Raw genomic sequence first — 24,385 nt, forward strand, 5'->3', positions numbered from 1 at the left:
GGGAATTCCCTTTGATTTCCCCCCAAAAAAAACCCAGCTTTTAATGATAGTATAGATTAAAAAATAATCGTGAAATTCGGGTATCGGGTTACCTGATACCCAAAAATACCAAAATTTAGTTCCTGATCCCGAACCTGAAACCCGAAAAATCAGAAATCGGATATCCAATTATCCGATTTTTCGGGTTTGCCGATATCCATTTTGACAGCCCTATGAAAAGCCCTATGAAAAGTAAATGAACAATTTTGAACTAAGTAAAAAAAAATTGGAGTATCAAAATTCATCAAAAAGTTCACGATTTTAGATCATTATTCATAAAATAAAAAGATTGAATTTGCTCGAGTCTCCAAATTGCGTAGACAATAGAACTAAATTGCATATAAAGTTTGTCTCTGAAAAACCGAATAAAAGAGAGATTGTCAGATCTAAACCAAATCACGCGATACAGCATTGCTGTATTTCACAAATTCCCACCCCACAATAAAATTTCCAATTTCGCCATAACCTTGCTCTAAACCCTAATTTCCTCCCATCCGGATTCAGATCCATAATCGGGTACGTTCATCACCGCACACATCGTATGTCTATACTTGCTACCACCTATTCGCATATCTGGATTTGGAATTTACTCATTTGAGCAATTCAACTTAGTTTTTTTTGTTCATTTCCTTTTTCGAGTTTGTTATTATTGTCATTTTCTTTGTGGTTAAATGAGTTATGTACGTGCTGCTACGATTGGAGCTGGTTTTGGAATAGATCTATGTTTGAAACGATGAATATGGTTGATCATTTTGGATTTGGTTAGTCTTAGATTGTCACTTGTGTGTCTGTTGAACCAATTAGATTGGCGATCTAAGCTTCTTGTTAGTTTGAGAGGATGATGACGAAGAGATGGTAGAATCAAATTTAGTTCTGGATACAATTTTGCTATTACATGTAAATTGTTTTCTGAATGCATTTCTAAGCTGAAAGGACAAATAAAATTATTGAAGCAATGTTAAATTAAAGTACATCACTGATTTACTTACTTTTTCCCTTTGATTAACATAGTTCATCAGTTATTTTGTCTCTTGTGGTTTGTATGAATTAGGAGAAAGGTTTATTTAATTGGTCTGATGGGGTAGATTGCTATGTTAACAGATGCTCATGCAATATGTTCTAGCTTACTGCATGAGTTCTGATTCGTCTGAAAAATGTCATTGGTGATTAGTATTGTTTTAGCTTCAATAACTTGTGTACTGTATTGCTTAAGCTGATTAGGAGAAAGGTTTATTTAATTGGTGCGTGGTGTATTTAGCTTTATTTGTCTGATGGGGTAGATTGCTATGTTAACAGATGCTCATGCAATATGTTCTAGCTTACTGCATGGGTTCTGATTCGTCTGAAAAATGTCATTGGTGATTACTATTGTTTTAGCTTCAATAACTTGTGTACTGTATTGCGTAAGCTGATGCCCGACAATCGTTGCTTGTTTCAAGTTTCGACAAATTGTGTACCATGTCGGAATTTCGATATGCTGCCTTCTCAAGATCACTTTTTTTATTCCAGTGTGATGATTTTTTTTTTTCCAGTAGTCATTTCTCAGGAAGCTATGAAATGTGTAAACATCCGAAAGTGCTAGATTTTGAGTTATGTGGTCAGCTTTTTACTTAATTATTTTGAATTATAGTGTGAAATCTTAGGATTTGGTATGCATTGAGAACATAGGATGATAGCCACACCAATCTTGCTTCTTGTTGCTGTTGCATCGTGATGGAAATTGTCTAGACTTGAAGTTTTGAACACAATAATATCTCTGCTTGCAAAGCTGCAAGATGTTTCCTGTTGTTTCCTAATACTCTATTTTCTTCTGTGCTCTTTGTCTTTATTAGAACATGTCATGTTTAGCGGTTGTCAGTTAGGCCCGTAGGCTTAACAGTTCGAAATATTAACATTGTAGTTATTACCTATGTACGTATTTGTTGGAGATTAGCTACATTCCTTAATTGCAAATTAAGTGCCAGGTAGGAAATCATTCCATATGAGCTTTAGAATCTAGATTTGGAAGTCCATTTTTCGCAAATATTGTATATTTCATAATTCATAGTCACACAAGTTAGTTTGGAATGACTTCAAGAGAAAATGGCATATCTAGTAGTAGCAGTCTTCCTTGAAGCAGGACACAATGTAGGTTATTTTTTTCTTTCGTACTGAGCAGTTTAGCTTATGCTGGATGGACAATTAATGAACTAAATGCATCTCAACCAAAAAAAACTCACTATAATTACAAGTACTTTAGGAATTACAGGCTTGAATATTTTTGTTCTGAACCTTGATTCAAGAGGTGGGAGAAACATGCTATTTAAGTATGTTTTCTGGTTAATGTCTGGTTGTAAACCTGTATTGTGGCCTGAAAAGCTCCATACTTAATTAAATTATGAGACTTGTAGTGTTGACGTAAATCATGAAGCAGTATACTAATTGAGTAAATCTTCTTTTTGCAGCTTTGATTTTTTATTTCTTCATTTTAGCTTATAAAAGGCTGGTTTGGGAAATAGTCAATGCTTTTCTTCTCTAGAGCAATGGCGTTCCCTTCAATTTCAAGAAGGAAATCATGCACTTTTTTGACATACTTGATTGTAATATTTCAAGCCTGCAATGGTTTCTATCTTCCTGGAAGCTATATGCATACATATTCACCAGGAGAGGAAATCTTTGCCAAAGTGAATTCTCTGACCTCCATTGAAACTGAGCTTCCCTTCAGTTACTACAGTCTGCCTTATTGCAAACCTCCAGGAGGAATTAAAAAAAGCGCTGAGAATCTTGGCGAGCTGCTAATGGGAGATCAGATTGACAACTCCCCGTATCGATTCCGGATGAATGTCAACGAGTCTCTCTACCTGTGCACCACTCCAGAATTGAGTGAAAATGATGTAAAGCTTTTAAAGCAAAGAACTCGGGATCTGTATCAAGTGAACATGATACTTGATAACTTACCCGCTATGAGGTTTACTAACCAAAATGGGGTTAAAATTCAGTGGACGGGCTACCCAGTTGGGTATACTCCTCAGAATAGTAATGATGATTACATCATTAACCATCTCAAGTTTAAGGTATATATTCATGAGTATGAAGGGGCTGGTGTGGAGATAATTGGCACAGGTGAAGAAGGTATGGGTGTCATTTCAGAAGCTGACAAAAAGAAGGCTTCAGGTTTTGAGATTGTTGGTTTTGAGGTTATCCCTTGTAGTGTGAAATACGACCCTGAGAAGATGACTAAGCTACACACTTATGATCCTGTTGCATCGGTTGGCTGTCCACAGGAGATTGGTAACTCTCAGATTATAAGGGAACATGAAAGGGTGTCCTTTACATATGATGTGGAGTTTGTAAAGAGCGATATCAGATGGCCATCTCGGTGGGACGCCTACCTGAAGATGGAAGGTGCCCGTGTGCACTGGTTCTCAATTCTAAACTCACTGATGGTAATTTTCTTCTTGGCAGGCATTGTTTTTGTCATACTTTTGAGAACAGTGAGAAGGGATCTGACAAGGTATGAAGAACTGGACAAAGAGGCTCAGGCCCAGATGAATGAGGAACTTTCTGGGTGGAAGCTTGTTGTTGGTGATGTTTTCAGAGAGCCTTCCCATTCAAAGTTACTCTGTGTGATGGTTGGAGATGGGGTTCAGATTACTGGGATGGCGGTTGTCACTATTGTTTTTGCTGCTCTTGGTTTCATGTCACCAGCTTCTCGAGGCATGCTGTTGACTGGGATGATATTGCTTTATCTTTTCCTTGGAATTGCTGCTGGGTATGTTGGTGTGAGAATGTGGACAACTATTAAAGGTACATCTACAGAGTGGAGATCAGTTTCTTGGTCGATAGCTTGTTTCTTCCCTGGAATCGTCTTTGTTATTTTGACTTTCTTGAATTTCATCCTCTGGGGAAGTAGGAGCACTGGGGCTATTCCACTTTCCTTGTACTTTATACTCTTGGCACTCTGGTTCTGCATCTCAGTGCCCCTCACTCTCTTGGGTGGACACTTGGGCACACGAGCTGAGCCTATTAAGTACCCCGTGCGCACTAACCAGATCCCCAGAGAGATTCCTGCACGCAAATACCCATCATGGCTCCTCGTTCTTGGTGCTGGAACTCTGCCCTTTGGAACTCTCTTCATTGAGCTTTTCTTCATCCTTTCTAGCATCTGGCTTGGGAGGTTCTACTATGTCTTTGGCTTCTTGCTCGTCGTACTCTTGTTGCTGGTGATAGTCTGTGCAGAAGTATCTGTTGTCCTGACTTACATGCATCTCTGTGTTGAGGATTGGATGTGGTGGTGGAAAGCGTTCTATGCCTCTGGATCAGTTGCCCTCTATGTGTTCTTGTACTCCATCAATTATCTTGTCTTTGACCTCCAAAGCCTGAGTGGACCAGTGTCGGCAACACTTTATCTCGGGTACTCACTGATAATGGCAGTCGCGATCATGCTCTCTACGGGCACCATTGGTTTCCTTACTTCATTCTACTTTGTTCATTACCTCTTCTCGTCAGTGAAGATTGATTGAGGAATAGCATGGAATATATTGAGAGACCAGACCACCTTCGCGGGCATAGAAAATGTTTCAGCAGCGTATGGAAGAGCATTCTGAGGTTTTTCAGCAAGACATTATAAAATCTGTAGCTGGATTATAGTATGTTACTGTAGAGAGAGCCAAATTGTCGTTTCTGTCATTCCCCCCTCATTTCGTTATAATCTTTGCGTCATAGCCTCGCTTTCTTTTTGTAATGCATGAAGTAGAAAAGAATTGTGATGAATTCTTGCTATTCAACTGTACCTATATATGCTGATAAGGAGATGTGTGGTGATTGTTTTTGTCTGAATAATCTTACAGTTTGTGTGCAAATTGGAAATGCATTTTCGTAGATACAAATTATTTGCTTTCATAGATACACTTTTGAGCACCAAATACTTAATTTGGGAGTACATAATTTTTTATTCTTTGCAAGCTAAATTTATCCTATTTCCAAGTCATGAATGGGCATTCTTATACATATACTTTTTCTAGGTTCCATAGTAGTGAAGGTATTTCATTCCAGAACGGATAAGAATAATTTTGTTAAGTGAGTTGAATAAATGAAGAATAAAGTAGGAGAGAAAAAATGTAAAAAGATTAAGAGAGAGTAGAGTTATTTTTACTAAAAAAGAAAATGACTCCATTATGGATCATATTAAAATGACATAATGACTCAACTTTTATGGAACGTATTAAGTACAATTCTGTTGAACTTTTGGAAACCTTAGGTATTTTTCTAATTTATACTCCATCCGTCCCATAAGAGATGTCACACTTTTCTTTTTAGTTTGTTCCATAAAGATGTCACATTTCCTTCTTTTGGAAAAAGTTCTCTCTCACATCAATTATAAAATTATATTTTCTCTCACCACTTAACACATAAAATAATATCACCTAAAATCTCGTGTCATCTCCTCAGTGTGACATCTATTATGGAACGGAGGGAGTACTTTAGTTTAAAAAATGCCCAAATTGTTCTCGAGAAAGGAAGCTAAAGCTGTTATTGAATAAAGTAACGATGATTCAAAGATGCTGTAACATCTGTCATTTCTATTGATTTCCTGTGTTTGCAGACGTTATTCATGCTTGAAAAAAAATGAGATAAAGAAGTTGTTCACATATATTGAAACACCATTTATGCCCACCATATTTTTATTTTGTTTAGTTTAACTGTGATTCTAACTAGTATTAGCAAGTTGGGAGAATAAAAAACTTTGTGTCTCATATGCTCGTCAAGCGAAAGAATGTAAGTTTTGTGTTGCACATATGTAACATGTGATAGAATCATATTCCCCCCCGTCCCAAGATAAGCGACTCGCTTCTTTTTTGCTCCCGTTTTGAAAAAATGATATAAAATAGTTAGACTGGATCATTAGAGTAAAGTAAGTGAGAGAATTATGTAGAGGAGAACCTTCTCAACATAATTCTTATTCTTACTTTACTTTTTCTTCACTTCAACTATTTTATATTAATTTTTCAAAATGAGTGCGAAAAAAGCGAGTTGCTTATCTTGGGATGGAGGGAGTATATAGAATTGAACATGTACTTGGTATAAGCCACATTTTTTTCTAATTAATTAATTAAATATCAACTTTTTCTAATTAATTAATTAAATATTAATTAATCATTGTATTAATTGGAATGGAATGGGACATACAATCAATTGGCCATAATATATATGGATACATATTCCCTAGATTAGTTTATTGCAGTTAAGAAAAATGAGGATATTTATATATAATGAGGATCATTAATTTAGTCAAAAATATATATGGTTATGATTGTCTTGAATTAAGTATTAATTTTGTTGACTAACATAATTAAATCAAATAATTGTGATAAATTATTAGTCAATTATGAAATAATATAATTTGATTTTGTTAATTACTTGGTAAAAAGAAATGTTTTAGCCACTTTGATGGAAATGACTTTAATAATTATTATTAGGATTTGTTCGTGATCCCATCAAATCACATACATCACGAAGAACACATAAACGAGAGAAAAAGGAGAAACAAATTCTTGGATCTGCATCACTCAATCGAAGAGAGTTCAATCGTCAAGGTGAGTTTTCGATCCCATAACATTTATGGTTGATTACATGAAATACATATTGTTCAAATATCCTGCATTATTTATACTAAATTACATTTTCTTGAATTATGAAGTAAATAATTCCTAACACACATATCCAAATACAATCAAAATCGAATAAGTTGGGTCTTTTTAAAATTAAACTGAACATGCAAATGAAGAGAAATAGAGAATAGTGCCGAGAGAGAACATGCTAGAGCACAAAGTCAATGAAATGATTAGTGTGATTTTTTCCATCTTAAAAACACAGGAGTAGAAAAAATAATAGGGTGTACGTTTAATTTACTATTTAAACAATATAACGCAACTAAAATATTTAGGGTTGATATGCGTGGAGACTTTAATATTCAAGTTGATAAGATTAATGTAAAACCAACAACTTCCACTTTATTAATGAATCTGTTCAAATAGTTTGTCTCTACTGTCTTCTTCAATGACCTCTTACCGGTCTAATTGAGAAAGTAAGATTAAACTTTAAACCAAATATAGCAATATTAATAATGGAAACGTGTTAGCGTCTCGATATATTCAGTTGAAATTTATAGATCTATTTACTTTTTTTGTATTCAATTCAATGTGGATGCAGAATGATGATAGTTTTATTTATCCGTCTGATGCTAATTATTTTTAGGGTGACAAAGTACTACCCACTTTGGAAAGGATCCAAATATCTAATAATACTGTTTCTTTCTTTTCGTTATAAAAGGTGCGGCAACATTGCCAAACCCCTAAATGCAGTGATACATAATAGATTCTCTTCTTCTTTACCGGTTCCACACCCCATATTTATCATATAATAATGTATAGTATTTTGAGGAATGAAGCCTCTCTTCTCAAGATGGTCCCTTGTAGCGATATAAAATTTTATGTAATTTTATTTTATATGTTAAAATAATTAGAATAAAGTTAAGAAATAGAATAAAATAAAAAATAAAGATAATATTATTTTTAATAATAAATTATCTTAGTTGAGATAAAGTAAAAAAAAAGTGAATCATCTCCGTGTATAAAAAACCTTCTTTCAACAATAATAACAATGCATACTTAAGCACAATGAAAATTATTATAGAGCAGTTAATTATGATTCATAATTTTTAAATGGTTTAATAAGGACACGTATGAGCCATAACATGTACTAGTATACAAAACCTTCTTTCAACAATAATAACAATACATAATTAAGCATAATGAAAATTATTATACTAGTTAATTATGATTCATAATTTATAAAATCACATCATAGTGACTCAGTTAGTTAACAATAATAATATAAATACCTAAATATACATGGATCATGAAATTGGAAAAAAAGAATATTTAAGGAAAAAAACCGTTGAATATACTCACTTTTCTTACTTTTCAGGATTAGTACCATTTGTCATAATAAAAACATTAAAATTTAAAAATCTGAGATTACTTTTCGAACAAATCCATATTATCCAATTAATTATGACAGACCAAAATGTTTAATTATATCCAAATATCGAATGAAAAATTAGGTAAAGCAATTAAAAACAAAATTATGTAGGTGGCGAAAAGGCGCCGATTTAATTTAAGCAACTCATTAAAGAAACAGTAAAACAAAAGAACCGCACGCCAATTGAAGCTCATAAATTAATGGAAAAAGCAACCCAGATCCCATAGATGCTCTCTCTCTCTCTCCTCCTTTCTCCAACTGGTCTATCTCCTTACCCAAACCAAGGAAATAATAGGATTTCCCATTCCCAGATTCCCTTTTTACTTTTCGAATAACCACTTAAAAATCCTATCTTTACTTTTTTACAATTCTTTCATTCTTGATACTATCGAGATTCCTCTGCTTACAATTTAACAGTGAAGAATAATTATTTGTCTATTGGGTTTGGCTGTAGCAGAACAGGTTTGAATTTGATTTCTTTCTTTCTCGATCTTTCCTTAGCATGCATGAATTTCGGATTATGTTTCTTGAGGCTTGATGATGAAGATATTTCATAATTTTATATACTCCATCTATTTTACTGCCGAGTTGGTTGATCATAGTAATTTTTTATTACTATATTCATAGAATGAGTTGGCTGAAAAGGCTTATTTTTTGTTTAAGAATATGTGACCAGAAAGTGAGTGCATGATGATTGGCACTTTTATTCAATCCAAGTTTTATTTTATTTGTAATACTACTATGTTTTTTCTTTGAGCTCAATTATTGTACAACTTGATATTAAAGTAAAGATGAATTCTGATGAATTGAAGAATTAAATTTTTTTTCTGGAGTTGCTGTGTTCATCCAAGGTTGGAATATATCCCAATTAATAAAAGCATTCCCATTAATTTGATTATTGGATGCAGATTGTTGCAGCACTTGGCATAATTAAGGAGTTGAAAGGAGTGATCTTTAACAAAATGAGGACTCTCATTCGGGCCGTGAGGCAATTTAGGCCGGCTTTCAGCAGGTCAAGACGAAATATCATATACGATGCCTCGTCTAGATCACGTGATTTTTGGTTCAGAATGGATCATCGTTCTATGTATAGCATGTCCCATAGTGTAAACGATTTTTGTCAAAGTAAATATACACACATGATCCACAGAGCTACTATATCAACTGATGTAGCTGCAATGACTAATGGAGGTTGTCTATCGTTTTTAAAGTATCCTGTAACTGAGATTTGGAATATGCACGGCCAAGCGATTGATTTAAACTTAATTTATTTATTGAATTTAAATGCAGAACTAAATGGCCGAGGGCCTCTGCTAGAATACGGGCGTAGGATAGCTGCTGGTGAACTTTTGGATGGAGATGCTTGCCAGGTTTGCTAGTTTTGTCTTAATTATCAATCCACTTCTGTTGTTTTTTTCTTCTCTTTGAGATTTACAGTGTGTATGATTGCAATTTTTTTAGCCGATCGATATTCTTATATATGTAAATAAAGCGATTTTGTTACTTGTTTGAACTAATGGATTGCATACTGGAAGTGCAGATTACTGGTTTGGCCGAATAGAATCTGATGTGCCTTTAGTTTATGGAAATGAAAAACAGATTTCACTCACTTAATATTAGTACTATTTAAATTGCAAGAAGGATTCAGGTTTATTCATTAAGGAGAATGAGTTCAGTTGATATTGCTCTTTGTATAGGTCATATTAAAATCCTCCTAAAGGTTACAAATTTAAAACTATCCATGATACTTGCAGAAATAATGTGTGAATTGTGACATTGCAGCTTAATACCCTGGGAGAGCTTCAAAGACTGTACAATGAGCTTGTTGAAAAAGAAGAAGCTTGCCGATTGGATCGTTATGCTACTTCTGAGAAAGCTGGGAGGTAAATTTTCAGATCCTTGTTTCTATGTAGCATGAATAGTCTGTGTTCGGTACATTATTTGGTCTGGTGTCATTATTTTCTTGCTTTTATATTGGTATAATTCTCTAATAAATTGTTTCTGTATATGTACAGGAGTAGGTGGTTGTGGTCACGTTTTATACCTCAGTCTTCAGATGCACCTGTGAGGGGGCTTTATCTATACGGAGGAGTGGGAACTGGAAAGACTATGTTGATGGACTTATTTTTTAATCAACTGTAAGGATCGAACACGATCTTTGAAGTGCTTTAATTATCTTCACATTAGCCTGTGCTTAGTTTTTACTGTGTCATTAACTAATTCAAGTTCTCTGCTGCTCCATACATTCGTTCTAAATGTTCCAGTCCTTCCAATTGGAGGAAGAAGAGGATCCATTTCCATGACTTCATGCTAAATGTTCACAGCCGTTTACAAGTATGATTTGTTTCTTAGATTTCTTTCTCACTTTCTTTTTATAAAGTTGTCTGGATAGTCTACTAAAGTTTCGTTGTGCTTTCATCACGCTTCATAAATTCTTAGATTCTATACCAATTTCGATTTTCCAGCATCTTCTGATTTTAGATATGATATTTCTGATTCATGTTTTTCCTTTTTGTGTTTTGGTTTAATCCCTGATTATTATCAACCTCTGACTGAGAGTGTAGGGTTTTCTGAGTTTCGTGGGCAAAACCTTTTGCTAAAATGCATATGAAGCAGCTAAGATATATTTAGAAAAAAGTGATGCGATTACATGTGCAGGATAATAATTGTTATCTAGTGCCCGTTGAATATGTGTATAGATCTTCTGAAACAGGAAGAGATAATTTTGGAGAAAAAATCGGGCATCATGTTTCATCCATGAAGAAGCTTATTTAGGGCTTCTGGGGCCTTTTCCTTCATTACTTGGCATAAGATGTTGTTCATGTCTACTACTATCTGATAAGAACACTGTAGTTGGCATTTGTTTGTAGTCGTAGAGTGGGATAATGTCGGGACTTAAATGCATCAGATGCATTTGTGATGACAAAGCAAGGTCAACATTTGATCTTATTTTGAGTAAATAACCAACTTTAGGAACCATTGTAATTGGCATTAAGTCATTAACATTAGTCACGGGGGAAGGTTCAAACATATGCATGTGATATTAACCGATCCAAGTTGAACTTAAGGTCATGGTGAAATTTAATTGCAGAAGCACAAGGGAGTCTCAGATCCCTTGGAAGTTGTTGCTGGAGAGCTATCCGATGAAGCAATCTTGCTATGCCTTGATGAATTCATGGTAAGTAACAGGCAACGTAATTTATTATTCTGCCTACAAGTTACAACATACCATTGCCATGTTCTGCTCTATCTTCCAGCTGTTTGTTTATATTTTTTGTGTCTTGCTTAGGTGAATGATGTTGCTGATGCCTTAATTCTCAATCGTCTATTTCGACATTTATTCAGCAATGGAGTTGTGAGTATCCTACTTTCCAATTCTACTATTTGTTATGTGAAATTTTGAATAGACGTATTCACTGCCTAATAAGTGGTGACCTGTGTTGTGATTCATGAATAGATTCTCGTTGCTACTTCAAACCGAGCTCCAGATAACCTCTATGAAGGGGGCTTGCAGAGGGATCTGTTTCTTCCATTCATTGCTACTTTGAAGGTTCGTTTTCAGTCGATGTGATAATAGCTGGAAGGACAGAGTCATGGATCTCTCTTTTCAAGACATTTTGAAACTATCGCTATGTGTTACTGTGTTTATTGAATCTCTTAATAACTTAGAATCTAATTCTGATGCAGGAAAAATGTGTAGCTCATCAAATCGGTTCCTCAGTGGACTATCGGAGAAAGACATCGGTAAAGCTTCCTTGTCTCTAATTACTGTCCATTGCAGTATTCACTTCAATGTATCTATCTTCTTATTTTTTGCAAGTCTTTTGTTTTATTATGCTGAACATATTATTGCCTTTCCCCAAATTCTAGGCAGAACAAGGTTTCTACTTTGTCGGAAAGCATTTGTCAGGCCGTCTCAACAAACGATTCTATCAGTTAATTGGTGAACACACAGCTTCTCCACAAGAGGTGGAAGTTGTCATGGGGAGAAAATTGCAGGTATAAAACTATCCTAGTCCAAAGATTTAAAAATTCACGCATTGAATAGCTGTCAATCTAGGCTAAATGTAATGCTTTTTTTGGTCTTCCTGTGCTTTGTTAGGTCCCACTGGGCGCGGATGGCTGTGCTCTCTTCCCTTTTGAGGAACTCTGCGACAGACCTCTTGGAGCCGCGGACTATTTTGGTCTGTTTGGTAAGTCTCCCCTTCATTTTTCGCCAACTGAAACACGAGTTTGCTTGGTTCTCTCGATACTTAGTATTAATTTTCCTTAGCAGAAAAATTCCATACGCTGGCACTGGATGGGGTGCCGATATTTGGGGCCTCCAATAGGACGGCAGCCTATCGGTTTGTGACTTTAGTTGATGTTAGTCCTTGAATCCTTTTGTCCCGTTGGAAAGGTAATGTTGTTTGCAGGAAACATGATATGTTGAGTGTTATGTTTTGAACAGGTTATGTACGAGAAGAGAGCTAGACTATTATGCAGCGCTGAGGGGACTCCATTCCAACTCTTGGAACGGATTGTAACAATAGCCGATGCTCAGCAAGTGGCACCAAGGACCTCTTCGAGATCGAGGAAATCAGATGACTCCGACATTTGTGTGGACGACGAATTAGGTTTCGCTAAAGATCGCACCATTAGTAGGTAGTAAAGAAGGGCATTGTTTTCTTGTTAAAAACTTGTCTGTTTTTTTATTTTCTAATTTTAATTTGTTGGTTGATTTAGGTTAACAGAAATGAATAGCAGAGAGTACTTGGAGCAACATGCGGAAGCCTTGCTAGAAAAGCATAGCCACCAACATGTCTTGTTGTAATAGAATTTTTTAGATGACTTCTTTTTGCAATAATACCATGTCAAGAAATTTTATTGCCATTTTATTGCTATTTTATGTATACGATATTACAACAATACTGTTTTTTTTTTTTTTTTTGTTAACGACGATTGTAATACTATGGGAACGATTAATGGCTTGATTGGTTTGTAGTTGCTATACACGTGTACCGGTCTTAGCTTAAAAAACACAGAATTGGAGTTGTTCGTATCCGTTCCGTTTCATCGACTCATTTGACAAGTCTTGGCGACAGGGGATAATACGGAGTACTTAATAGTGTATCATTGTATCTGAAAAGTAGAGTATAATCTAAAATCAATTTAGGATGAAGAATGGGATGAAAAGAGTTATAATAGCAAAAAGTGATTAATATAGTATAGGTTAGATTTTTTAAAAAAAAGGTGATATATATAGGCGCAGTTGTGCATGCAACGTGTGAAGTTGAGCAATAGTTTAGGTGTAGAGTTGGCCAATTCCTTCCTTCCATCCTTAGCAGAGCAGAAACGGCGAGCTTCTTCTCTCTCATTTTGCACATCTTTTCTTTCATCTCTACCTTCCTTTGCTCTCTCTACTCTTCAGGTACGTATTTGCTTCGTTGCTGCCGATCTCTTCGTATACTTTCTCTCTTACACACACACACACACACTCAACGCGTTTTATAATAGTTCATGCGATCGATGATGTTAAATTGCTGGCCATCGTTATGATTTTCACTCGTATCAATTTCGTTTTCAACGTTGGAAAATATATTCTTCATCTACGGATAAATTTAGCTAGTTATGATTAATTTGTTGTTGCTGATTAGGCTGTTTGGTTCTCTCTGATTTCGGTTCTTCATCAAAATGGCTGCCGGGACCAATGGCCAGCAAAGTTTTAGGAACGCGATTAAATCTATTATACATGAATCGACATCAGTCCATAGTCAATATAAGGTGATATCTTGGTCTAAATCTCTCTAAAGTTACATCACATAATGTTGCTTGTTTCAGAACATAAAAGTCACCATTGTTAAAGCCACAAACCACCTCGAATTGTTGCCCAAAGAGAAGCATGTAAAAAGTGAGTCCATACGTTCTACCTCGCCTTCTATTTTTCTTGAAATTCTTACTGGTGAAGTTGTGTTATTCAGTTTCTTTTACTTATTGCATTCTCTATAAACATTGTTTGATGATGAAACAAAGTAAAAGTAATAGAGGCACGCCTTCTCCATTTTTTCAGCTATTTTAGCTGCCGTTTCTGGTCCAAGACCGCGAGCTGATGTTGGTTACTGTATTCATGCACTTAAAATGCGTCTTACACAGGCCGAGTCTTGGGTGGTAAGCTCCCCAACCTCTTGTTTTAGACTATTTGTTTCTTTTACATTCATTATACCTTAATTAAGATATGGAAGCCCTATTCATCAGTTGATTTTGTTCCGTTTTCAGGTTGCGCAGAAAACTTTGATTGTTGTACACCGCGCACTGAGGGAGGTCGATCAGTCATTTCTCGAGGAACTAAGTTTCCATACACAACACAGAGGCCGCATGTTTAATATGTTACATTTCAAGGATAACTCATCACCCTCTGGTATTCCCTCTTTTCCTTGTTCTTCAAGTTGGCAGTTCACCTCAACAACTCTGCGTAAATGATCATTCGATGTTTTCTGTTTTCAAGCACGTGACTGTTCCTCTTGGATCCGTACATATTCAATATATATTGAGGAGTATCTGAAATGCTTCCGTGTCCTAAAATACGACTTCTATAGTGATCACACGGTGGGTAATTCGTCTACGGTTGTTACATAGCTATCCAAGACTAATAAGTATTTATCGTGCGCTTCACCTGTCATGATCACTTGCAGAGAATAAAGAATCTTGACACTCCTGCCTTGCTCGAGCACTTACCTGCTCTACAACAGCTTCTTCTTCGCCTTCTCAGTTGCAAGGTATAGATCGATAAGCAGTTATTTGTAAATAAGAACTTCTTCGCGTTTCAAGTACTTTTCTATACATACAAACAAATTAACAAGCTATGAGATATGTTAATTTCCTGCAGCCATTTGGAGCGGCTACATACAATTACATGATTCAATATTCTCTTTCAATGGTGAGAATTTATGAATTTCTATCAGAATAAACACTTATCCTTTTCATGTAAATGACATATTGCTAGATAGTTTATTCTTGCTTTTTAATGTGCAGGTTGCAGCAGAGAGTGTGAGGCTCTATGTGGCTATAACAGATGGTGTACTCATTTTAGTTGACAAGGTTTGGAAATGTCAATATTGTATTTCTCCACATCAACTAACATTAACAATAAACTGTATAATGCTCTATAGTTTTTTGAGATGCAACGTGGAGATGCTGTGCCAGCGCTCGCTATCTACCGGAGGGCAATGGAACAAGTAAGTTTTGGTGTGTTTTTAACATATCTTCTCGTCTTAGATCAAAGACCATATCCCGGTTTTTTCTCCAGGCGCAGAGATTGACAGACTTCTTTGAGATGTGCCGAAGCCTTGAATTTGGCCAAGATCAGAAGTATATCAAAATAGAACAGGTTGAAACCTCAAATTTCCATCCACATTACCCCATAATCTCACATGATTATATTCGTCAAACTACAGCCGCCTGCATCGTTTCTCACGGCTATGGAAGAGTACATACGGGATGCTCCACAACCAATAATGCTTCCTTGGTCATCGGTATGTATAATAAATATATAGACTACAATAGACTACATATGTACATAACTGCGAGTCGCCTCTGAAATAGATTTTGTTCTTGTACTCTTAGAACGACGATGGATGTGTTATGCCAAAACTGATAGCTATTCCTGATCCTAAGAAAGCCAATTGCGAAGAAGGATCAGAGTCATCTGATGAATGCGAGGAGGAGGCTGCCAAACCCGAGAAGGTGGCTCCACCACCTCCTCTGATACCTGATCTTCTGGTACAAACATCTCACTAATTAGCTTTTGAGTCAAGTTAAGGCCATGTTTCGCGCGATAATATTTCACGATGATTCTCAGAGCTGGGACGAGCCAAGTGAAAAAGGAAACGAATCAATGGCTACGCCAGGTGATTCTTATAGTCCCTCTACAATACATCATATTTGTAGACAGTAAACAAGCATATATTTATGTGACTATGCTATCTGATCAACCGTAGAAGAGTCGTCCAACGCCACAGTAGGCTCGCAAGCCTCAACTGGCTGGGAGCTTGCAATAGCTACACCACAAACTATAGGTTCAACTCCATCCACACTCTGCAAGGTGAATTATTACCATCTCTATTTTCGCCTTATCCGAGCTTTCCCTCTCTAATTTGACTCGAACGCGCACAGGGAGGCATGCTGGACAGATCGGTCCTGGACAGTTTATACGAAACATCAGTAACAAAACAAGCAGCAAGTGCAAATGGAGCATCTTTCCATACACCTAAAGCTTGGAATCCTTTTGAAGCTGATGATTACGTTCATGATCCGAACATTTTCTACAGTGGTTATAATTATAATCACAACATGTTGTACTATCCAAGCCTCGCATTGCAGCCGGCAGGATTCATTCAGCAACACAACGGTTACGGGCAGGCCATCGTTCCTCATCAGCAGCAAGTACTCGTGGAGCAAAACTACCAGCAGCGGTATATGCAGATTGCCGGGAATGGGATCCATCAACAGCAGCCAATAGCAATGGCAGAGCACAACTACTTGCAACGACATGTCCCCGTGCAGCAACACGGATTTGCGAACCCGTATATGGAGCAAGGCTCGCGGAACCGGTCTTCCAGCTTCAGTTTACTCTGAAGTAGCATATAACAAGTAAGAGGTCGTCTCGTCTAAATCAGCTGAATAATTTTGTTGATTTGTTTTGGTAAGTTTTGATATTTAGTGGCAATGCTACGCATATTGTACTCATGTGGCTCCTTTTGTGCAACAGATTTCATTATGTCATAATAAAGATAGCGATGCGCAATAAAATACCATTCCAAATCTCTATATAACCTCACAATGGATCCTTTATTATTGTTGATGTTTTAATTTCACTTATATTTGTTCAATATAATCATCTCTCACATTGAATTGAAGCCATTTAATTTCAATCACCAAGATGTTACTGATGAGTCGTTTAAAATAAATATTGTAATTCTTAATTTTAGCTAAACAAAAACTCTCGAGGTTTTTTTATTGTCTATCTCCTTCTAGTAGTCCATTTTAATCTGTTTTAATTGTTCTCAGACAGAAAATACTACTACTACTACTACTCTATGTAAACTATAATAAAAATTCACGAAGAATTGATTTGAACAAACTGAAGATATGTAGAAAAATCATAACGTGAAACATAAATGAAAGTCCATAACAATAACAACAGTAACATAAACCATGTATCATGTATGATACCATGATCTTTACTAGCTTATGATTACTTTTCCACTCACATAACAAAACCTTCATCCACGGTTGTCACCCGATCCGGCCCTAATTGACCCACCACCCGAACCCGACCCAGCCGAGGAACCGGCTTCCGAGCCCGCACCTCCACTTGAGCTCGAGCTAGATGAACTCGAGCTTGCGCTTCCACCTGCCCCGGAGCCACTACCAGTGCCGAACCCGAGACCTATGCCGCCGCCCAAGTCCAAGCCGAGGTCTTTCCTGGCGAGTCGGCTTTGGGAGACGGTTGCAAGTGTTGATACGAGGAGCAAAGCCAGAAGAGCACACGGCTTCAACTTTGCCATATTAGTTATTGGTAAGTGAAATAAACAAGATTTTCTATATTTGTGGAAGATGCGTATGAGCATGGACGATATATATGTCTATTTATAGATGGAACTGGAAGTGCTTAAGTGAATACTGCGAAGTGGGAATATTTGAATAAAGAATTGATGTTAAATGGTTTGGTGAAATTATTGGGAATGGAAGATGAATGAAGATATGACAAAGATGTAAAGTTAAGAAGCATGCAGTGCAATGTTTGTAGGAGCATGTGTGGGGAGAGTTGCAATTTTTAATTATGACATGGTGCATACCCACTATTCCACAAGAGTGGCACTGGAGATCTACAGAGAGATTGAGACTAATAGATAGAACGAGAAGCAAAACAAATGTAATGTGTGGAGAAGTAAAATGTGAACTACTTGTTATTATGAACGGACAATATTCATAATTGTTGTTAATGAAATTCTTTCTTCAGTGACTAACTAAAGATACAAGTGGATGAGTATTAAACATTTGCTTGAAACGAGATGCAAACAAATAGTGGAGAAAGTTCGATAATTGAAAAAAAAAAATCTGTAAAAGAATGTATTACTGTACTATAATTTATTTAAGTGGAATTTGGTTAATCTCCGTACATCTGCAGTAGAATTTCTTTTGAACTCTGAAACTTAAAAGAAAATTGTGTAACTGAGTTATTTAGAGAGAAAATAAAATAAGAAATGAAATAAATTATAATATTAAAAAAATTATAAACTAATAAAAAGAATAAATAATGTGTTCATTTTTATTGAATAAGAAATTACTCAATTATAGAGGGACAGGTGAAGTAATAAATATATAAAGGGAGAACCATCCACAATGGTGACTCAATACCGACCCATCCCGGCGGGACAGGCCAGCACCAAATGGGGCCAATTGTTGTGGATGCTCCAAGTTAAATCAGCCACGTGGACCAAACCGCATTCCTTCGGTTGAAAGCGGGTCAATTAAAGCCCAAATAACTTTTATTTATTTTTTCCATTTCATCAGAAGAAAAAACAACTTTTATTTCTTCGATTCATTATCGATCTGCATCAACGCCTTCATAATGGATGAGGTAATCTCTATGCCAATTCATTCGAACTAGAATGTTACCGTATTCTATGTCATAATATAACAGAGAATTTCGATGCATGATTTTGGATCGATTTAGTACAAATAAAAGTTTCAGATTTCGTACCTCTGTTTCGATTAGTACCCCATGTTTCGATGAATCAATTTAATCATGATTTATTTTTAATTTGGTTTGATTTAAAGGTAATAATCAGATTGCTCTTTATCTGCCCTTTTTCTACCCATTTTCTGTTTAGTGGCACTGGTGGAGATGTAAAACCTCCTATATTTTTGGTGAATGTTGATATTTGGATTGATTTTTTCAGATTGAACTCAAAACAGCCCCTGCTGATTTTCGGTTCCCGACGACCAACCAAACGCGGCATTGTTTTACTCGCTACATTGAGTTCCACAGGTTTAATGACATATATTGTTCAAATGCGAATTGGCATTTCATTTTTCTCTTTCATAGTTGTGTGGGATATCTTGGCATGAGTTTGGCAATCTCAGTAGTAGCTTTAAATATGTTGGTTAAATAACCAACTCAGTGTGCTGATAATTTGCTGAGCATTGACTAGCTTTAGATGCTTTGAATCGTAAGTGATATATCGATGTTAGTAGGGACTATGTTGGGACTGCCATGTCTCCTTTCATTGCTATGACCTCATGTGCCTTTTTTGTTTAGTTTGGTGGAATCTTACACAACTGGTATGAGTTTCCTTCACTAATCCATTTTGTTTTATACACTAGAATAATAGGCTTATTGGAATTGTGTTTGAGAATGGTTAATTTTCTTTGCTGCATAACCTCTTAGAGACAAAGGGAAGGTCTAATTTTTGTCACAATCTAAGTAGGACACTACAATTCCCTCATGTTAGCAAATGGTAGCACTCCCTCCGTCCCACAAAAATAGTAGTACTAACATTTGAGACAGCACGAGAATTAACGTATAATTGGTAAAGTAACACAGAGGAGGAGAAGAGTAGTTAATATAGGTTGAAGTTGATCCTAATTCTCCTTACAACGATGGTAAAATATTTATTATTTCAAATGCCAAATGGCCAATCGTCCTCTCAAACCCGTTTCCAGAAGCTACTTACTTTTGCTCATGTCTGTATTTAAAAAAACTAGAGCTCTTTTCAGTTGGGGCTCTTGACAAGGTCCATAGGTTTGAACTTCTAATCTTGCAAGTTTACTAGTACATGACTGAATGTACTGAAAAATGAATGGCCCACTGGCTACATGGTTGGGCTAATTATGCTTTATATGATGAAGTTATTTCTTTACCATGTATAACTCGTCAGTGAACTAATTTCATTGTCTGTGGCTACTATAGTTAATTTGTTTTATTTTGTTGTCAGGTGCGTGGCTGCGAAGGGCGAAGAAGCTGGTGACTGTGATAAATTTGCCAAATACTATCGCTCCCTTTGCCCTGGTGAATGGGTGAGATGATTTGCCACTTCAATCTCAGATGTTCTCATCAATTTTGTATGGATTTGATTTATGTGTTTAAATTGTCGAATGCTACTATTTCCCTTTATTGTATTCGTTTTTGTATTTTCTTATATCAGTCTAGTAGTCTAATTGTCGGATGGGCACACATTTATGGCCTGCTTTCTTTAGTCCTATAAATCTAAACTTGAGTTATCATTATTTTTGATTGTAGATATTTTCTTCTATAAGTTGGTCTTGTTTATTAATCTTTGATTTTTATTTCTATGGTAGGTCGAGAAGTGGAACGAGCAGAGGGATAACGGGACATTCCCTGGGCCTCTATAATTCAAATACCTTGTTAACGTTTCTGGTTCTCTCTCTTTTTATTTTCTGTTATCCTGCATCCATTTGAAGCTGGTTCTTTTGGAGTGAGATAATAATTTCATTTGCAAATAATCTTAAGCTTTACCATTCAAAATAAAAAATTGCTCAACGGAAATGCCAAGCCGATCGAGTTCAAATTTCGTGTTATATTTACCTTTCTTATCGATTTGAAGACATTTCTTTGCTCTGCTCATATCAAATCTCGTTCTATAGCAATCCAAATTTTTTTCACTGATTATACATGCACTATTACCTAAAGGAATTGAATTAATATTTTTAGGAGGCGCTGATTACAAAAACAGTCATAATTCTAGATCCTAATATTCATTTACCTATAAATAAATATATGTGTACTCTCTATCTTCGTCTATTCCATTAAAATATAAACATTTCTATTTATGGAAAGTCGTCACCAACTCATTATTCATATGCATCAATTTATTTACAAATTATATCACTATGGTCCATCATTACAACTCATTAAACACTAATTATAATATGGGTGTTAATATTCACTAACACAACTTTAACTTCCTTCTTTTTTCATCTCTTGCTTTACCAATTGTGCATTAATTCTTGTATTATTTTAAATGCATATATTTTTGTGGGACGGGGGAGTATATGGATTCATCTACTTGCTTGTATTTATTTTTAAATATCATAACATGAATGCCGCTGAGCGGGCTATTTAGCGCTTTCTGCCAAACAGACACTTGTAGTATTGTTTTATTGTCGCTAATGAGATGTTTAACGCATTCCATTTGAAAAATGACACTGAAATAGTGCAGAGCACCAACTCTCTAAAGTAGGAGTAGTACTCAATCTATCCTTCTAGCCGTGTTCTTTTTGAGTTGACATACTGTGGCGAGTCATTTTTTCCTTCCATTTTTGATAAAAAAGAAACATATTTATCTCTCTTACTTTATTTCTTTTTTGTCTTTCTACCTTCTTCATTTCCTACTTTATTCTCCTTCACTAAATTCACTTTTAATACAATTTCTTAAATCTCATGCCGAAAATGAATGTCTCCACTACTTGGACGGAGGTACCACTAAATTAGTTCAAACTTAAAAGTATTTGTTATATCTTCTCCGATACTACAGCATATCTAATCAATCAGAAACCACGAAAAAAATATTGTCGGACAAGAAAATGGGCATGATCCATTTAACGAGAACTAATCCAAAATCAATACGATTAATCATTAGTTCATCACCTTCTGCATGCTGTCTAATATCATACCATTATTGAATAGAATTACATTCCCTGGCCTCAAATTCCATGATCTCCACAATTTTCAGACAAAAGAGGGTGTTCCAAGTCAACTATTGCGCTCACATTTTCAGCATTAGTAGTATTCTGCTGTTGTGCATCTCCTCTCTTGATTTTGATTTCTTCATGGTCTTTTGCTTTTCCCCAAAGCACCGTATACAATCCAATTATGACCGCCAATCCACCAGTGAGGCTGGAAAAACAAATAGAACACATTCAACCAAATGTAATGAAGTGAATAACAAAAAGCTGAAATTTGTAGGTACCTTCCGGTGTACAAGTCATCGTGCGTGAATATGCAGGCGAAGATTGCGACTATGAGTGTACACAGAGGATTGAACATGGCGCAAAACAGAGCCCCTCTTCTCTGTATGCACCATGCTTGACCAAAGATTGTCACCACCGACGCCACACCCTATATCGTATGTTAAGTAACCCAAATAAAAAACTACACCTAGGTTTTGTACATGAGAATTTTGAGAAATGAACTTCATATCAATTCGTTGATACATAATATTAGTTGACATTACAAAATATATCATATTGAGTCAGATATATATTAATGAATACGCAAACTGATATTGACTCTGAACTGATATGTTTTGTGATAATCTAAAATACTAAGGGCATGCTTGGTATGATGGAATGGAATGAGAGTGGAATGGAATGGAGGTTGGAATGAAATGTCAATATCCTTGGATTTTCATCCATTCACTCATTCATTCCATCACACCAAGCAAATGAATAGAATGGAAGTAGGAATCACATTCCATTCCACCATTCCATTCCATCATACCAAGAAGCCCCTAAGAGTAAAAATTAGATGCAGAAACTAAGTAAATAGAAGAGGTTAAAAAAATGAAGTGATCATCACTTACTGCAACGAAGCAGCTAACAAGTTGAACATGGGAGGTGAGTTTCCATGTATTCAAACCAGGCTCGATGATGAGTGTCAATATGGCGGATTGGACGGCTGCGATTAAGCACATCCATGTTGTTAATGACAGATGATCTGGGTAGTAAGATGTTACATGCACCTGCAATCCCATCAAATCAAATAATATGCAGGGAAAGTACTATTTTTATGTGACAGAGAGAGTAATATTTACTTATGAAACATCAAGAATTTACACTGAAGTCAAGAGTAAAATGAGTATTTGGGATATATGATAAAATTAGAATGATACATAGAAGATTAACATGAGCCAATTAAAATAATACTCCTACTACTTCCGTCATTTAATAATAAAAACTATACATTTTGGTTCGTCCCTTAAAAATAGAATACAAAAGTAAAATGAGTTGGTTTGGACATCTGATAAAATTAAATTGATTCATAGAAGATTAACGTGGCCTAAATATTTTAAGAAAATACTACCACCACCATCCTTAATAGGAAAAACTATTTCTACTTTGATTCATCACTTAAAAATAAAAAATTTTCTAAACATTCTATTTCAGGAAAACTTTTTCTCCTCAATGAGATTGGACTCATTCTTTATTATCAAGACTCTAATAACTTCTTCTTTTTTTTATCTTTTTTACTTTACTAATTTTAAAATTCACGTCATTTTAAAAGATTCTACTTTTCAAAGACAAAAGTTAAATGTGAATTATGAAAACAAAATTCAAATATGAGTACCTGCAAAATAAGCCAAAGAGACCAGGAACATGCGCTAGCAAGTAGAAATAAGCAGCCTATGAACCAGGTGTCTTGTTCTCCAAAAAATAATTTATTTGGCAACAATTCCATTCCTAGTAATTTTGGACCTTTTACTGTTGCCATTACAACAGCACCACTTACACAAAAAACTGTTCCCATAATCTTAGCCCAACTTCTCACATTTCCAAGATCAACTTTTTCCATCCTATACATATAAATAAATAAAATAAGTACTCCTATTATATACACAAAACAATTGAAAGGATTTTTTTTAAAAGGGTGAGAAAATACCCCAGGCAATAGGCAATAACAAAGGTTATGGCAGGCACCAAATTGACCAAGGCACTAGCTGCTGTGGATGAGGCCAAGTACAATCCCTCAAAATACATATTCTGGTTGATTGTCACACTGTCAATTCAAATTCATACCCAAAAAAGAAAAAAAAAATTAATTAGTGTTATTGATTTAAAGAGAGGAAAATAAAATCAATGGTGAGCTACTACTAATTAATTACCCAATCAAAGACAGCAAAAATATCGACCAGAAGCTCTTCCAATTCATACCACATCCTGTTGTTCCTCTCCTGCCAGCCAACAAAATTAAAATCCGAAATAAAATTAGATAAATAATTAAGTAAGTAAGCAAATGAAAATAAGAAAAATGAGATGGATGATATGATACCTTGAGAAATAAGCAAAAGGAGCAATGAGCAAGAAAGCAACAATTTGTCTGTAAACAACAAAAACTCTTGAGCTAAAGTCCTCCAAAAGAGCTACTCTCCCACTTAGAATGAGTCCTGCATATGCACATTGACACAATACCATAACTATTATAGGCTTATAATTTTCGAACCCCATTTTTCTTCTCATACAACTACTATCCTTCTAAACCCCCTATTTATAGACTAACAACATTCATTGAACCAATATATATTGGTGAATACTTGTGTTGAGT

The 24,385-nt window shown here is 35.6% G+C and overlaps 4 protein-coding genes and 1 pseudogene across 8 annotated transcripts; 4 read left to right on the forward strand and 1 right to left on the reverse strand.

Annotated features, from left to right (window-relative positions):
• The first annotated feature begins 361 nt into the window (after window positions 1-361).
• LOC125194265 (transmembrane 9 superfamily member 12 pseudogene) lies at window positions 362-4,860 on the forward strand (annotated as a pseudogene). Of its 2 annotated transcripts, none has more exons than XR_016128918.1 (2): window positions 362-578; window positions 2,484-4,860. The product of XR_016128918.1 is annotated as a transmembrane 9 superfamily member 12 pseudogene, transcript variant X2 (transcript). The 2 variants fall into 2 exon arrangements; XR_016128917.1 differs by having other exon boundaries at window positions 363-555.
• A 3,392-nt stretch (window positions 4,861-8,252) lies between these two features.
• On the forward strand, window positions 8,253-13,053 carry LOC125192577 (uncharacterized). 3 transcript variants are annotated; one of them, XM_048090192.2, is made up of 15 exons: window positions 8,253-8,523; window positions 8,970-9,252; window positions 9,352-9,431; window positions 9,844-9,944; window positions 10,077-10,199; window positions 10,326-10,395; window positions 11,153-11,239; window positions 11,351-11,416; window positions 11,519-11,611; window positions 11,749-11,805; window positions 11,932-12,060; window positions 12,164-12,254; window positions 12,335-12,426; window positions 12,512-12,705; window positions 12,787-13,053. In XM_048090192.2, the coding sequence occupies exons 2-15, from the start codon at window positions 9,024-9,026 to the stop codon at window positions 12,872-12,874; spliced, it is 1,500 nt and encodes a 499-aa protein (XP_047946149.1). In that variant the 5' UTR covers window positions 8,253-8,523; window positions 8,970-9,023; the 3' UTR covers window positions 12,875-13,053. The 3 variants fall into 3 exon arrangements, with proteins under 3 accessions (XP_047946149.1, XP_047946150.1, XP_088925782.1); XM_048090193.2 differs by having other exon boundaries at window positions 12,338-12,426; XM_089069656.1 differs by lacking the exon at window positions 8,253-8,523 and having other exon boundaries at window positions 8,964-9,252.
• Window positions 13,054-13,389: 336 nt separating this feature from the next.
• On the forward strand, window positions 13,390-16,856 carry LOC125191814 (putative clathrin assembly protein At5g35200). The gene is made up of 16 exons (XM_048089233.2): window positions 13,390-13,471; window positions 13,698-13,824; window positions 13,882-13,951; window positions 14,111-14,208; window positions 14,317-14,458; window positions 14,546-14,646; window positions 14,733-14,816; window positions 14,927-14,977; window positions 15,073-15,138; window positions 15,210-15,275; window positions 15,347-15,427; window positions 15,495-15,572; window positions 15,664-15,819; window positions 15,899-15,947; window positions 16,038-16,141; window positions 16,213-16,856. The coding sequence occupies exons 2-16, from the start codon at window positions 13,735-13,737 to the stop codon at window positions 16,672-16,674; spliced, it is 1,698 nt and encodes a 565-aa protein (XP_047945190.1). The 5' UTR covers window positions 13,390-13,471; window positions 13,698-13,734; the 3' UTR covers window positions 16,675-16,856.
• Window positions 16,857-18,530: 1,674 nt separating this feature from the next.
• LOC125196475 (cytochrome c oxidase subunit 6b-2) lies at window positions 18,531-20,643 on the forward strand. The gene is made up of 4 exons (XM_048095005.2): window positions 18,531-18,682; window positions 19,005-19,093; window positions 20,040-20,121; window positions 20,404-20,643. The coding sequence occupies exons 1-4, from the start codon at window positions 18,674-18,676 to the stop codon at window positions 20,455-20,457; spliced, it is 234 nt and encodes a 77-aa protein (XP_047950962.1). The 5' UTR covers window positions 18,531-18,673; the 3' UTR covers window positions 20,458-20,643.
• Window positions 20,644-21,552: 909 nt separating this feature from the next.
• Window positions 21,553-24,291, reverse strand: LOC125191831 (WAT1-related protein At4g30420-like). Its single transcript, XM_048089254.2, has 7 exons — window positions 24,113-24,291; window positions 23,946-24,014; window positions 23,723-23,839; window positions 23,411-23,636; window positions 22,647-22,805; window positions 22,035-22,183; window positions 21,553-21,961 (listed from the first exon to the last, which is right to left on the reverse strand). Exons 1-7 carry the CDS (start codon window positions 24,286-24,288, stop codon window positions 21,769-21,771), a joined length of 1,089 nt encoding a protein of 362 aa, XP_047945211.1. The 5' UTR covers window positions 24,289-24,291; the 3' UTR covers window positions 21,553-21,768.
• Window positions 24,292-24,385: the final 94 nt, after the last annotated feature.

The sequence above is a fragment of the Salvia hispanica genome, chromosome 4 (assembly GCF_029641045.1).
Source record: "Salvia hispanica isolate PSC_SH4W2 chromosome 4, Shi_PSC_v1, whole genome shotgun sequence".
Taxonomy (NCBI): domain Eukaryota; kingdom Viridiplantae; phylum Streptophyta; class Magnoliopsida; order Lamiales; family Lamiaceae; genus Salvia; species Salvia hispanica.